The sequence below is a fragment of the Dendronephthya gigantea genome, unplaced genomic scaffold (genome assembly GCF_004324835.1).
Source record: "Dendronephthya gigantea isolate DGI-Jeju-01 unplaced genomic scaffold, DenGig_1.0 000094F, whole genome shotgun sequence".
NCBI lineage: Eukaryota > Metazoa > Cnidaria > Anthozoa > Malacalcyonacea > Nephtheidae > Dendronephthya > Dendronephthya gigantea.
The window spans coordinates 907942-920993 of NW_021163104.1; the positions used below are offsets into that span (position 1 = coordinate 907942).

At 35.1% G+C, this 13052-nt stretch overlaps 1 protein-coding gene across 1 annotated transcript; it reads left to right on the top strand.

Annotated features, from left to right (window-relative positions):
- The first annotated feature begins 10449 nt into the window (after positions 1-10449).
- On the top strand, positions 10450-12494 carry LOC114533754. The gene is made up of 2 exons (XM_028555348.1): positions 10450-10956; positions 12261-12494. Exons 1-2 carry the CDS (start codon positions 10450-10452, stop codon positions 12492-12494), a joined length of 741 nt encoding a protein of 246 aa, XP_028411149.1.
- The last annotated feature ends 558 nt before the right edge of the window (positions 12495-13052 follow it).

Consider the following 13052-nt stretch of genomic DNA (forward strand, 5'->3'; position numbering starts at 1 on the left):
TTGTTAAAGTGGTCTTGAGGAAAATGTTATTAAGTACCTGATATCTAAGGACAACTATAATCTAAAAATATAGCAAAATTACTCGAAGTTTTGGCTGCATTTTTTGAAGCAAAGTCGGTGAAATAAAATTATAATGTTTAAAATGACTTACCACGACTGTGATCAAGATATATTGGAATTATTTCAGGACTTTATTTCAAACAGCTGGTTTGCGTAGAGACAACAGTACGAAATTAACAGTAATATACATAACAACAGCAAACTAATATATTGTTTTAAGTGCATCTTGAGAATTAGCGTCTATTATTGGCCAGTTTCTAGACAGTCAAAGAGCCGAAAACTAAATGAAACTACTCTCCTTCACAGTAAGTATTTTGACTTAATGCTCTGGAGTAAGCAGCAAAGTAGAAAAATGCCTTTGTGTTATTTTTGTCATTATTATTTTACGTCTGTTTTTGCGCAAGTCTGTTTTGGCGCGAAATATATTTGAATAAATCTGCCAATTCTTCAACAGCCCCTCGTACCCAGGACCTATCTCCCATTAATGGACCTTTTGCATAATAGACCAACTTTTGATTTAGGCGACAAAAAGGAAACTTCCGAAACGTGCATACTAAACTCAGTAAAATTGGCAATTGTTCAATTTCCTAAATATATAACAACATGCAGTCTTTGCATGAAATATGTCTAGTTAGTTTCGTTTCACTGGTACATAATCTTTGAATACATTAGTCTTTTTACAAAAGCAAAATTTTCTTAAATGAGGTAGTTCTTTAGGAATACAATGTGGTTCAAACCTTTCCTTAACACTGGACTTAAAGCCAGCAAAGAACTACAACTGTTCACTTAATCTCTCTATTTTAATTGTCGGGTCTTTCTTTCCTTAAATTAATCTATCTAACATATTGTTGTAAATATAGCATACATATTTAGTTTTATTCACAACCTTATCATGTTTTGCTCTGCTTGGTTTACCGGCCTTCCGCCTACATGCTGGATTGACACGTGCGCTCTCTCTCTGTGTTGTATATATATGCGTTGTAAAGTATTGTATTTCATTCCGTCTGAAGATGACTTTGTAATAAAGTCGAAAATTTACAGTCTCAATCTGTGTCTTGTTTGAATTATATATTGATTCTCAAGATGTCTTGTTTGTTCGGAATTTGCTTTTTACTTTACAATGTGGTTCATTACCGTATTTGTTAACCCGGCTAATAGCCTTGCTCACAATAAAAGGCTTGAAATATTCTAAAGCTAAGAATATATCTATTGTGTCATCTAAGATAACCTCAGTTTCGTGTGTCGTAATTTCGCGGCAAACGCTGGTAACATGCAATCTTAAACGGCCGACTAATTTAATTTTTATTCTATTTTTCAAAAAATTTGCTTTTTACTTCAAAATTTTAAATGGAGCCGACCAAGTCTCTTCAATTGCATGTCGAGAAAGCTGATGTATATGTTCTGATAAAAATTATACTGATATACTCTTTTTATATGGTTTCTTTGTTAAAGTGGCCTTGAGGAAAATGTGATTAAGTACCTGTTATCTAAGGACAACTATAAGCTAAAAATATAACCGAAATTATTCGAAATTTTGGCTGCATTTTCTGAAGCAATGTCGGTGAAATAAAATTATAATGTTTAAAATGACTTACCACGACTGTGATCAAGATATATTGGAATTATTTCAAGACTTTATTTCAAACAGCTGGTTTGCGTAGAGACAACAGTACGAACAGTAATATACATAACAACAGCAAAACTAATACATTGTTTTAAGTGCATCTTGAGAATTAGCGTCTGATATTGGCCAGTTTCTAGACAGTCAAAGAGCCGAACATCAAATGAAACTACTCTCCTTCACAGTAAGTATTTTGACTTAATGCTCCGGAGTAATCAGCAAAGTAGAAAAATGCCTTTGTGTTATTTTTGTCATTATTATTTTACGTCTGTTTTTGCGCAAGTTTGTTTTGGCGCGAAATATATTTAAATAAATCTGCCAATTCTTCAACAGGCCCTCGTACCCAGGGCCTATGTCCCATTAATGGACCTTTTAAATAATAGACCAACTTTTGATTTAGGCGACAAAAAGGAAACTTCCGAAACGTGCATACTAAACTCAGTAAAATTGGCAATTGTTCAATTTCCTAAATATATAACAACATGCAGTCTTTGCATGAAATATGTCTAGTTAGTTTCGTTTCACTGGTACATAATCTTTGAATACATTAGTCTTTTTACAAAAGCAAAATTTTCTTAAATGAGGTAGTTCTTTAGGAATACAATGTGGTTCAAACCTTTCCTTAACACTGGACTTAAAGCTAGCAAAGAACTACAACTGTTCACTTAATCTCTCTATTTTAATTGTCGGGTCTTTCTTTCCTTAAATTAATCTATCTAACATATTGTTGTAAATATAGCATACATATTTAGTTTTATTCACAACCTTATCATGTTTCGCTCTGCTTGGTTTACCGGCCTTCCGCCTACATGCTGGATTGACACGTGCGCTCTCTCTCTGTGTTGTATATATATGCGTTGTAAAGTATTGTATTTCATTCCGTCTGAAGATGACTTTGTAATAAAGTCGAAAATTTACAGTCTCAATCTGTGTCTTGTTTGAATTATATATTGATTCTCAAGATGTCTTGTTTGTTCGGAATTTGCTTTTTACTTTACAATGTGGTTCATTACCGTATTTGTTAACCCGGCTAATAGCCTTGCTCACAATAAAAGGCTTGAAATATTCTAAAGCTAAGAATATATCTATTGTGTCATCTAAGATAACCTCAGTTTCGTGTGTCGTAATTTCGCGGCAAACGCTGGTAACATGCAATCTTAAACGGCTGACTAATTTAATTTTTATTGTATTTTTCAAAAAATTTGCTTTTTACTTCAAAATTTTAAATGGAGCCGACCAAGTCTCTTCAATTGCATGTCGAGAAAGCTGATGTATATGTTCTGATACAAATTATACTGATATACTCTTTTTATATAGTTTCTTTGTTAACTTGGTCTTGAGGAAAATGTGATTAAGTACCTGTTATCTAAGGACATCTATAACCTAAAAATATAGCAAAATTATCGAAGTTTTGGCTACATTTTCTGAAGCAAAGTCGGTGAAATAAAATTATAATGTTTAAAATGACTTACCACGACTGTGATCAAGATATATTGGAATTATTTCAAGACTTTATTTCAAACAGCTGGTTTGCGTAGAGACAACAGTACGATCAGTAATATACATAACAACAGCAAACTAATACATTGTTTTAAGTGCATCTTGAGAATTAGCATCTATTATTGGTCAGTTTTTAGACAGTCAATGAGCCGAAAACTAAATGAAACTACTCTCCTTCACAGTAGGTATTTTGACTTAATGCTCTGGAGTAAGCAGCAAAGCAGAAAAATGCCTTTGTGTTAGTTTTGTCATTATTATTTTACGTCTGTTTTTGCGCAAGTTTGTTTTGGCGCGAAATATATTTAAATAAATCTGCCAATTCTTCAACAGGCCCTCGTACCCAGGGCCTATGTCCTATTAATGGACCTTTTGCATTATAGACCAACTTTTGATTTAGGCGACAAAAAGGAAATTTCCGAAACGTGCATACTAAACTCAGTAAAATTGCCAATTGTTCAATTTCCTAAATTTATAACAACATGCAGTCTTTGCATGAAATATGTCTATTTACAAACTAACCGTTTCACTTGTACATAATCTTTGAATACATTAGTCTTCTTACAAAAGCAAAATTTTCTTAAATGAGGTAGTTCTTTAGCAATACAATCTGGTTCATTACCGTACTTGTTAACCCGGCTAATAGCTTTGCTCACAATAAACCATTGTTTGTGGTAGCGAACAGTTGCTTCATAAATCCCATTATTTGGTGATGTCGTAAATTGGATTTGATAGCGACAAAAATCTTGATGTTTTGGTCGTGATTTGTTGCTGAACACAGGTAAGAGATCGTTTGTCTGTTCAAATAACATCAGTTTATCATTTGGCCGTTCTAACACAGCGTAGTTTACACTTTTTAGTGATAACTTTTTACAGTATTTGGCGCTATTTTTATGTTGTTCATTGGCATTGTTTATGAATTATTATATTATTATTATTATAAAAGATAAGTTTTTCTCATAGGGTTTTTCAATACCTATTTACAAAAAAAAATGACTATTTTAATACTATTTACAAGATACGAAAGCTAAAATATATAACAAGTTTATAAAATGAGGTCTTAAGATTTTGTTCACCTTTCAAAGTATTTATTTGGCATGTTACCCTTTAATTTCCTTTTAAATGCTGTTAGTGGGAGGTTTTTTAATTCTATATCTAAATTATTCCATAACTTTACAGCTCTATATGTAAAACTCCTCTATCCTGTTGTGGTTGAATATAGAGGGATATGTAGAGAATTATTGTTTCTTGTAACACGATCGTATAATTCCCCGCGTTTATGAAATCGGTCAGCCAGATATGGAGGAGCTAACCGTTCATGCATTTATACATCATTACCATATCTCTGTACAGTAGGTGCTCTTTGACAGGAAGCCAACCAATATCCCGTAGAATTGGTGTGATATGATCAAATTTATTTCCGTTAGTTATGATTGATTCTACACGCAAAATTCTGGACGGCTTGTAATTTCTTTATGTTTAATCAGCTCGCATTTGACCAGACTGTACAACAATAATATAATTTGCCCATGACCACAGCGCAAATAATGTAGATCAACGTGCTTCGGTCGAAGCAGTGTTTGTTGATGTTTTCGGTTGTTCCCATCGAAGATGTTTTCGAAAATTTTTTAGGCTCATTTGTATTGGTGGGAAAAGAAATTTGGGAGGTTGAGGTTTGGGGTTATGGTTAGGGCTAAGATCAGTGTAAGGAAAGGACAAGGGTCAGTTTCGCAAACATAACTATTGCATTATCAAAACATTATCCACAATAAATTGATTGCATTATAACAGTACCTATAAAATATCACATTAAATTAACTGGTCTTTGATAGAGAAAACAACAAATAAGATCACTTACACTGTATTGCATCAATCAGATTGTAATAATTTTGCAAATTGGTTCAGAATAAGACTTACAATGAGCATTAATTTATAAGGACAAGAGAATATGATGGCAAATATAATTAGTATTTAATAAATTAGTGCACCCTGTGCGAAATTATATGTTACATGTACTTTATACATAAATGTTTGTCTTTGATCAGATATGCTGTGCAATAGTTGTGATATGACTCTTAGTTTCAACTGATAAAGCAAAGATGACTACATCTTCTTAATCTGTCAGCAAAAGATGACTCCATCTTTCTGACACAGGAGTGTCCACTAAAGGAATTCTCACAATTTCTATACTGTACAACAGCAATATATTTTATATGTCTTGAACAGTAGTTGATGGTAAAGTTATAAAATATATATTGGAGTTTTCTAGGTACTTTTCATTTAGATATAATTTGCTGTGTAATAATCACCAGAAAACTTTCAGCTTCAACTGATTAAGCAAAGATGACTACATCTTCTTAATCTGTCAGCAAAAGATGACTGCATCTTTCTGACACAAGAGTGTCCACTAAAGGAATTCTCACAATTTTTATACTGTACAACAGCAATATATTTTTTATGTCTTGAACAGTACTTGATGGTAAAATTATAATATATATATTGGAGTTTTCAAGCTACTCTCATTTAGATATAATTTGCTGTGTAATATAATCATCAGAAAACTTTCAGCTTCAACTGATTAAGCAAAGATGACTACATCTTCTTAATCTGTCAGCAAAAGATGACTGCATCTTTCTGACACAAGAGTGTCCACTAAAAGAATTCTCACAATTTTTATACTGTACAACAGCAATGTATTTTTCATGCCTTGAATACTAAAAATATTTTATGGTATAATTTATTGTGAAATTAGAGTAAAAGTTTACCTCACAATTAGTATTTATATATGCATTGTTAGTAAGGTAGAAAAATGCATTTAGTGATTATGCGTAATTGTTTACATACTCTCTGAAATAAACAATGGAGACATTTGTAAATCCTACCGGTGATGGTACAGATACATCATTGATTTCCTCAATGTGGCGCCATATGGTGGCGCTTTGTGGTGCTATTTCATTCGATTTAATGAGAGCGCTAGAAGGCGCGCGCGGCATGTAATTTTGGCGGGACATTGAACCGAGCGCGAGCATAGAAGATTGATATGTCTTTCCATTCGAACGGACTTGGCTCTAGGTCGTTTTCTGTTGATGTTGTTCGATGGCTGTTTGCCGTCGCGGTCTCTGAGATCAGCGATATTAACCTTTTGTACTTCGCTGGAGAACAAACAGAATGTCGCGCTTCCTTCGTGCTTTCTACCAGATTTCGGATATCCAAAAAGCAAGTCATTGTACGCATACCAATTCTTGCTATAGTCTAAGCAATGCGAATATACTCGGTAGTACATTTCGCAAGTTGAACTGACTAGTCGCGCTCAAGCGGCTCAACAACTTCGCGGTTTTAGTCAAATATTGGCGCGCGTTTGCCTTTATAACTCCTAAATGCGGCGTTGACAATCGTGTTTAGCTATTAAGAAGTAATAAATTATTAGCCATATCGACGCAGCTTATCAATATATAAACATAGAATGAAAACGGAGTATCAAATTACACTTGCACGAAATAAAGGAGCGAGTTAATTCAATTTCTACATGTCAACCCTCAAACACCTACCAAACAGATGCCATGGGAACGGACACTTTTTGCCTTAATTTTTTCACACATTGTGCGGGTCCTCATGAAAGGGTAAGCGGAAACTGCTACTAGTAACGTGCGCGAGGAGCTCGTGTTAAAATATTGCGAAAAAATATAATATCACTACGGTATATTTGAACGCTTGTACAACAATTTTTACCCCACTAAATCGTTTTCCTTTGGGGAATTTATGAAGACCGATGTTGCACGAGGGGTCAGGAAAATATAGACAACCAGCAGCAGCATTTCTATTAGCCGGTAATTTGCTTGGATACATGTGGCTTACTGAGAGTAACTTATTAGTAACACAGTATTGTTTACTGTGTGTATTACGCCCAGTCGCAACTAAGAACAGCAAGAACCGCAAGCCGAAAGAACTAAAGGTTTCGCCTACTTCTAGTGAATCTTTTCTTTGCTGATAAATATAAACTGCCTCTAGCCTCCTTCTAGGCTGTAGCTACAGCTCGAAAGCGTTGCCGCATCGCGAATTTTCAATTTTTAGAAGCACATAAATTAATTTCTTGAAGCAAAATCTGGACTCTATGGCCGCCGTAGTTGTCAAAATTTATTATCGTTAAGTAATCTACAATAATATAATGATAGTTTAAAATTTATTTGCTTTTGGAACATGAAAAACTTTGAAAAATCGCGTCGCGCTGCCAAAACGCGTCCGGTCGTGTTGGCCTTAAGCCTCAACATCTTTAAATCTGTGCGCGACATGTAGTTTGATAAAAAAAGCGGTTAGAGTGTTCGACTCGGCTATTTAAATGTTTAAAAACTTTTGATTTGGAAAAAAGCTATTTTATGGCTCACGGCTAGCGTCCTTCAAAGGCATATCTTATGTATTAAGTTATATTAGGCATGGGTTAGCTGTATCTAATGTAATTTAATTATTATACATAAGAGATGCCTGCATTGGGAGGAGGCTAACCCACGACTTTGCCTACGACTTTTTACCCACGACGCACGACTTTTTACCCACAACACACGACATGAAGTGACACTCCCCTATGGAGTTAGCCTCCTCCGCAGGCATCTCTTATGTAAACCTCAACACAGCTTGCCTTAGCTGAATATGCATATTTTTAATTCATAAGAGATGCATTTGAAGGAGGTTAAACTCGTTTTTGTACTCGAGTTCTACCATTTTCCGGACGTTCTGTTTACACAAGATTATCTTAGCAAGTATTTACCCTATGAATACTCAGAAGGTTTCATTTGAAAGCTTAAAGTATGATCTTTCATCTGATGTATTTGTTTTTGCAATTCATAACTATCCCCGTCCGGATTGAACATAATCCCAAAATTACATGCGACCGCATCGTTAAAAATTGCGAAGAACAGCCACACGTTTGGCTAAAAATCAACTAAAATACGTCGTCTGAATGATTTTTACCGGTAAAATCGATTTCCGGGGCATCTTGTTTCCTAGGATACACCTATCAAAACATACAGCCCGAAAGACGCCCGAAGGAGATTTCCGCCCGACCGAGTGTTTGCACAAATTCCAACATTTAAGGAAAAATATGTACTTCTGGCGTATGATATTTAGTACAAAAATAGAGCAGAATTTTATAAACAAAATGGTGGGCGAACCGTCACTTTTGGCTGAAAAGAAACGAAGATGCAACGCTACAAAAATAAGGCATTGCTTCATACTTTCCACAATGCATCTTTGAGACATGAGTGAGACATTTGTTTGTTGAAATATTGCGATAACTCGCCTAAAACGCGATGAAAATTTACGAAATCAACACAAAAGTAAGATTATGATATTTACTATTCAGTTGTAGAATTTTCATGTCCCAAGTATTCGTTTTGCCCAAGTTTTTATATTTTGAATTCACCCGTCCTCGGCGACGGATATTACAGGGCGGTTAATATAAAGATTAAATAACGAAGAATATAACAAAATTCCAAAGGCGAGTTATATTTCCGGTTGTCATCACCTTGCATTTTGAGATGACTTTGACAACTGCACTGCGGTGTGTCATATTAACAGAAATATTTATTAATTTACGGATTACAACAAAAATGAATCGGTCATAGTACTTTTCTCAAGCTGTTTTTTGCGCGCGAACTCACGGAGTTATTAGACTTGAAAAAAGTATGACATTTACGTCATAAATTAATAAGATTGGACAGGAATGAATTAAGAGAGAAAGAGTTTGTATTTTGGCACGTATTAAGAGTGGTCCAAAGATCGCAGATAAAAGAAAATATTTTCTTACATTTTAATAATAACAAGTATTTTCTCGTGAATTCAAAATTGAAAGTTGTGCGTTCTTAACTTATTCTACAGATTTCATACTATTTTGTTTATTGAATGCGGGCCTCGATCTGGATCTGGTCCAGTTAACGTTAGCGTTTAGTTTAACTTGATGTAAACAGGCAGGATCTTTGCCATAGCTAGGTGGGTGTCAGGGGTCTGGCATCAAATACGGTCGACGAAATTGTTTTCTATTACTAAAACTATCCTAAGAGCAGTCAGGCGTAACATCAGGTATATAAGACTGATATCTTAGTAAATTAGGGTCAGTTGTTAAACGCTACTCCCGAGAAGCAGTCGAGATGGCCGAAGCACACGAAGCAAATACCTGCTCGCAATCAAGCAGATGCTCAGCTGCATGGTCATGCTCCACCGGTTGGGTATGTCTCATACTATCGGCGAGTTTTTAGCGGGTGTTGTCGCTTTATATCGACCTTTCTGTTGGTTGTTAATGTTTGCCTAAGACTTCCAGGGTACTGCGTAATCCAAGAAACAAAAACAAAACAAAACCAAAGTCGGTTAGACTTCGGGTTTAGCTATGTTAGGATTTGCCGTGTCATTAGGTCTTTAGAGCACAGTAAAATTCCTCCTTGCAACTCATTTCACGGCGAATGATTACTTTGCTTTCGGGGGTTGTTTGTATACTGTCTTTACTCTGTACCCATACGCTTGCCCTCCTAAGCTCATTCTCTAAGTTAATTTTACTTTCGTATGGGACGTCGACTGGGTTTTTCAAACTTTCGGCTGAGGCACTTCATGTAACTCTTTATAATCACAATGCTCATTTAGCCTCATTTTTCAAAATGGCGAATAACACAGATGAACTAAGAGCCTTTTTTCTTGATTGTGAAACACTGTATGACCGTACTTAACAAATTTTGGAAGATAATGACACAATGGGAGCAGAATACTGCAAAATAAAGTGGCAAAACTATATTTCAATTGTGACGGCTATGTGTTCTGCTTTGTCTGTTAACATTGAAACACCATCGGCGGCATTCCAAGAACACAACGAAGGAAGGTTATTGCGTTTGCTTAATGAATTACTTACAGCAATGGAACAAGAGCTTGTAAAACTGACAGGCGTTACAGGTTCACTCCCTGTAGGAAACCCGAGTGATATGAACATATGTATGACTATACCAAGCACCGGGGGAAGACCTGCTTTCGATATATCAAAAGACCAAATTGAAACACTGAGAGATACTGGTATGAATTGGAAAGCAATCTCAAATTTTCTGGCTGTTTCAGAGAGAACTCTACTTAGAAGAAGAGACGAATATGGAATACATCCAACGTTTTCCAAAATCAGTGATGAGGATTTAGATGAGCAAGTAAGACAAATTCTTTGCCTAACCCCTTACAGTGGTGAAAGCTATGTTAGAGGAGGTTTAAGAGGTAGGCGTGTATTTGTTCAAAGATAGCGGATAAGCATGTATCGTGTCGATCCTATTGGAAGAAGCATTAGGAGACGTTATGCAATTTGTCGAAGAGTTTATAATGTGCAAGGTCCTAATAATCTCTGGCACATTGACTCCAACCACAAATTAATATCACAAAGATTTGTGATACATGGATGTATTGACGGTTTTAGTCGCTTGATAATATATTTGAATTGTTATACAAATAACTGTGCAAACACAGTTCTTGGATGTTTTCAGAATGGAGTTGAGGTATTTGGCTTGCCCTCCCGTGTAAGAGGAGACCATGGTGTTGAAAATGTGGATGTGGCACGTTTCATGGTTGCAAACAGAGGAGAAGGGAGAGGAAGTTTTTTAGCTGGCAGAAGCGTACACAATCAACGGATTAAACGCTTATGGGCGGAAGTAAATAGAGTTTTGTCTGCCTTATACAAGGACTTGTTTCAGTTTATGGAAAACTTTGGGCTTCTTGATTCTTTAAGCGAAGTTGACTTGTGTGCACTTCATTACTCCGCCTGCGTATGCGCAGCAGAGTCTTAAAATGCCATGTCTTTTTCCTTTTCGTCGTAGTCGTAGTTTTGGGCGACAGAAGTTGGCATTTCTACAGGTAACCCAAAACATTTTGACCGAGAAACCCTGGGTTACACGGATGAATTATCTACATCAGTTAGCATTTAGGGAAGTTTGGGGGTGATTTTGTGCAATGTTTATTTTCTTCGTGTCCTTGTGCCTCGTATTTGAATCGACGTTCTTCCCTTGTGAAAAATTGAAAAATATGACTGTCGAATTGAAAGAGCTTTCAGAACCATGTTCAACAACTACAAAGGTAAGTTGTTAAGATTTAGATCGTATTCATATGCTGTGGCGGTAATTGCATATTAGTAAACCCAAGATTTTCTGTTTTATGGTTGATTTAGTGATTCACGTTGACGTAGTGTTTTAATGCAAACTAGGTATATACAAAGTTCTGTTTGCTCTCAGAAATTATACATACTACAAGTTTAGCGACCCTGCATGCTTAAGAATTCGATATTTCTATTTACTAGAGTCTATTAATTTTAAATGTATAAATGATTACAAAGCCTGGTCGAATTGTAATCAGGACCCAACATTTTGACAATCCAGTCTTTGGCAGGTGACATCATCCCTTGGGTATCTAAGAAGCTTTGATTCCAGCTTTAGATCACCCCTGATGAAGACAGTAGACTGGACTGTCGAAACATTAGGTCCTGATTATACAATTTGACCAGGCTTTGTGATCATTTGTATAAACCAGAGTAGCGAGCGATAACAGGGTTAAAAGGGGGTATTAAAACTGTTCCTATTACAGGATTGATTTGCCAAACTTATAAAACTTTATTTTTGTTCTAATTTACAGGTGTTGGTGCTCCTTTGCAGGAAGTTGCAAAAAAAATTAATGTCCCTGAGTGTGAATTCCATGAATGCACATTTGAATACCAAGTCACATTAGAATACCAAGTCACATTTGAATACCAAGTCACATTTGAACTTTAAATGCCAACTTACCTTTGAATGCCAACAATGAAGTTACAATGAATAAAGTTATATTAATTAATGAAGTTACATCAGTAAACAAAGTTAAGCAACTGAATGAAGTTATGTCATTAAATAAAGTTACATCAATGAATAAAAATGCATTAATGAATAATTTCATATTAATGAATACAAAATGTATAGCAAAAAATCCCAAAAGTATGACAGACAACAGTTTGACAGGCAACAGTACAAAAAGCACCTCATTTTGTCACCTTTTGTCACCTGTAGTGTTTCCTCACCTGCAGGCGGAGTAACGCCTTGAGCAGGCGTCTTGTTACATCTACCTTCCACGTATAAATGCTTCATTAACTGAATTTCGATCACAATGGAATAATCATGGCATAAGAACAGCAAACCACCGAACAACTTTAGAGCTTTGGCAAACAAACATCCACAGTCTTCCTGGGGTCCCTGAAATTTTGAATGTGGAAGGCTATGGAATTGATCATGAAGGACCTTTGCCGGAAATTACTACCAACAACAATATCAGTGTCCCTTAAACTCTACAATTAACTGAAGAGCAATATCAAGAACTTCAGCAAACAGTCAACCCCATTGAAGATGACGGTAATAATGGTATAGAACTTTTTTTAACAACAGTTGACTTGGTTAAACATTTTTTTGAAACAGAATAGTTTTTCTGTTTGTGTGTTCACAAATTTATTTTTTACATGTAAAGCAAATAAACTATTTAATAAACCCAAATATATATCAAAGCTGGTCAATTTTGAAATTGTTTTTTGAACAGTTTCATGTTCTAACAACAACAATCCCCTATAATATAAATTATTATTATTATTATTATTGTTGTTGTTGTTGTTGTTGTTGTTGTTGTTGTCGTTGTCGTTGTCGTTGTCGTTGTCGTTGTCGTTGTCGTTGTCGTTGTCGTTATCGTTATCCTTATCGTTGTCGTTATCATTATCATTATCATTGTCATTGTCATTGTCATTGTCATTGTCATTATTATTATTATTATTATTATTATTATTATTATTATATTTATTATTATTATTATTATTATTTATTAATTATTATATTATTATATTAATATATTATAT

Bases quoted from the DNA above. Each gene is read 5' to 3' on its own strand.
- LOC114533754 (XM_028555348.1), top strand. From the start codon at position 10,450: ATGTATCGTGTCGATCCTATTGGAAGAAGCATTAGGAGACGTTATGCA. The intron at 10,957-12,260 runs GTATGCGCAGCA...CGCCTTGAGCAG, and splicing joins CACTTCATTACTCCGCCTGC to GCGTCTTGTTACATCTACCT.